Here is a 1897-nt window from a genome sequence, read left to right as displayed (position 1 = left end):
AACAAATAATTTCTTTCAATTCATGGAGTATTTAGAAAATTAACTTTCGCTGAACTGATCTTCAGCAAATTTGTATGAGCAAGCCTTCCCACTTCTAACAAGGAGAACATTATGATATCCTGCTATGTACTAGGTCAGGAACTTGGTAGCTTTGGTAATTATGTAAAACATATTCACTCATTTACTTTATGTAGGAAATAGAATGTTTGGGTTCATTTTCTATTGCTAAAAATAGTCCTTTCTCTGATGATAGATTTAAACATGTAGAAATTCACACAATGTATAATCTGAGAAATAAAATACAATAAAAGTACATTTTTTTAAAGGTTCACCTATATATCAAAAAATGTCTACTCTCCTGGAGAACATCATTGCCATCATTGACCTATTCAACGACTACTCAAACACAGATAAGGAAAACAAAACACTGAGCAAAATAGAGCTAAAGGAGCTTCTGGAGGTGGAGTTTCGGTCAATCCTGAAGGTAAGAGATATTTACAAGAATGAACAGATTCCTAACCTGATAAATAATCTCATAGGAAAGTAGATAAATAATTCCAAATAATTTAATATCAAATAAAAACAATATTAACATAATTCAAAAAAGATAAAACTTGACATTCCCCTTTGACCTTGTCAAATTACAAAATTACTTACAAACAGACTTTACATACAGCAAACATAGCCAATACATAAACTAAAGGAAAAATTAATAAATACTAAAAAGTAAGAACACAAATTAAATAACTCTACATATTCTCCAAAAATACAAACAAGGAAGAGTATATTTGTAAATTTTATGAAATATAATTTTTAAAGTATATTTGTGAACTTCATGAAATATTAATATTTAAAGAACATAATTAACTGACTTATAAAGCATTGTTTTGGGTGTCAAACTAGTATTGACATGGGTGTTATATGACACAAAAGTTTTAATATTAAATAGAATATGATGAAGACAATGAAGAAAAAATTATTCCATTGCTCCAATTTGATATACCAAAAAAGAGAATTCACTAACTATATTAAATTACTTAATTGTTCATATGAGTCAGACTCACATAATAAAAGGTTTGGTCTATACCCACAGAATCCAGATGACCCAGATACTGCTGATGTCTTCATGGAAATACTTGATGTGGACCACAACGATGAAATAGACTTTACAGAGTTTCTTCTCATGGTATTTAGGCTGGCACAAGCATACTATGTTTCTGAGAGTAGAGAAAAAAGATCAGGGGAAACGGACGAAGAATATGGAAGCCACAGTATATTTGAAGAGTACACTGAAGAAGAAACAGAAGGAGAAGAGACAGATAAAAGCAAGACAAATACAAGATTAACAAAAAACAATGAAGAAAATAGAAACAAATCCAGATCCAGAAGTCCCACTGGAAGAGGAAAGAGAGGTCAAGGAGCTAAGGAAAAAAGTGAAAGAAGAAACCAAGAAAAATTGACACTGGGACATAAAACAGAATATGCAGGGAAAAGGAATGATATAAATAAGGAAAAGCAAGTTGGGTCACGATCAAAAGATGAACAAGGAAGAAGACACAAGACAAGCATTACCACAACAGATGGCAACAAGAAACCCGAAGAAAATAGTAAAACTGAATATACTACAAGTCATAAGAGGAACGGGAAAGACCACTTAGAGGACTCTGGGAAACAGTCCTCCACAACCCACCCCAGGTCTGGGACCGGGTCATCAACAAAACAAGGCCCCAACCATGGCCTTGCTGGCAGCAGCAATGGGAACAAAGGACCCCACCAAGGAAACACCGCCCCTCACAGGCACTCCGACTCCACCCGCACACAGTCAGGATCCACCACCACAGACAAGCAGGGGCACGGCCATGGGCACTCCGGAGACACCGCCAGACACGCAGGGACC

At 35.2% G+C, this 1897-nt stretch overlaps 1 protein-coding gene across 1 annotated transcript in view; it reads left to right on the top strand.

Annotated features, from left to right (window-relative positions):
• Positions 1–332: 332 nt before the first annotated feature.
• Positions 333–1897, top strand: part of LOC101629491 (filaggrin-like) — a 2996-nt gene continuing 1431 nt past the window's right edge. The window contains exons 1-2 of the mRNA XM_004693614.2: positions 333–484; positions 1094–1821. Of these exons, the coding sequence (XP_004693671.1) occupies positions 347–484; positions 1094–1821 (866 nt within the window). The 5' untranslated portion in view covers positions 333–346. The remainder of the gene's footprint in view (positions 485–1093; positions 1822–1897) is intronic.

This window comes from Condylura cristata, unplaced genomic scaffold, assembly GCF_000260355.1.
Source record: "Condylura cristata isolate star-nosed mole 26May11 unplaced genomic scaffold, ConCri1.0 scaffold00040, whole genome shotgun sequence".
In the NCBI taxonomy this organism is placed as follows: Eukaryota; Metazoa; Chordata; class Mammalia; order Eulipotyphla; family Talpidae; genus Condylura; species Condylura cristata.
The sequence above is the reverse complement of the archived record's forward strand: the minus strand, read 5'-3'. Positions and strand labels throughout refer to the sequence as shown.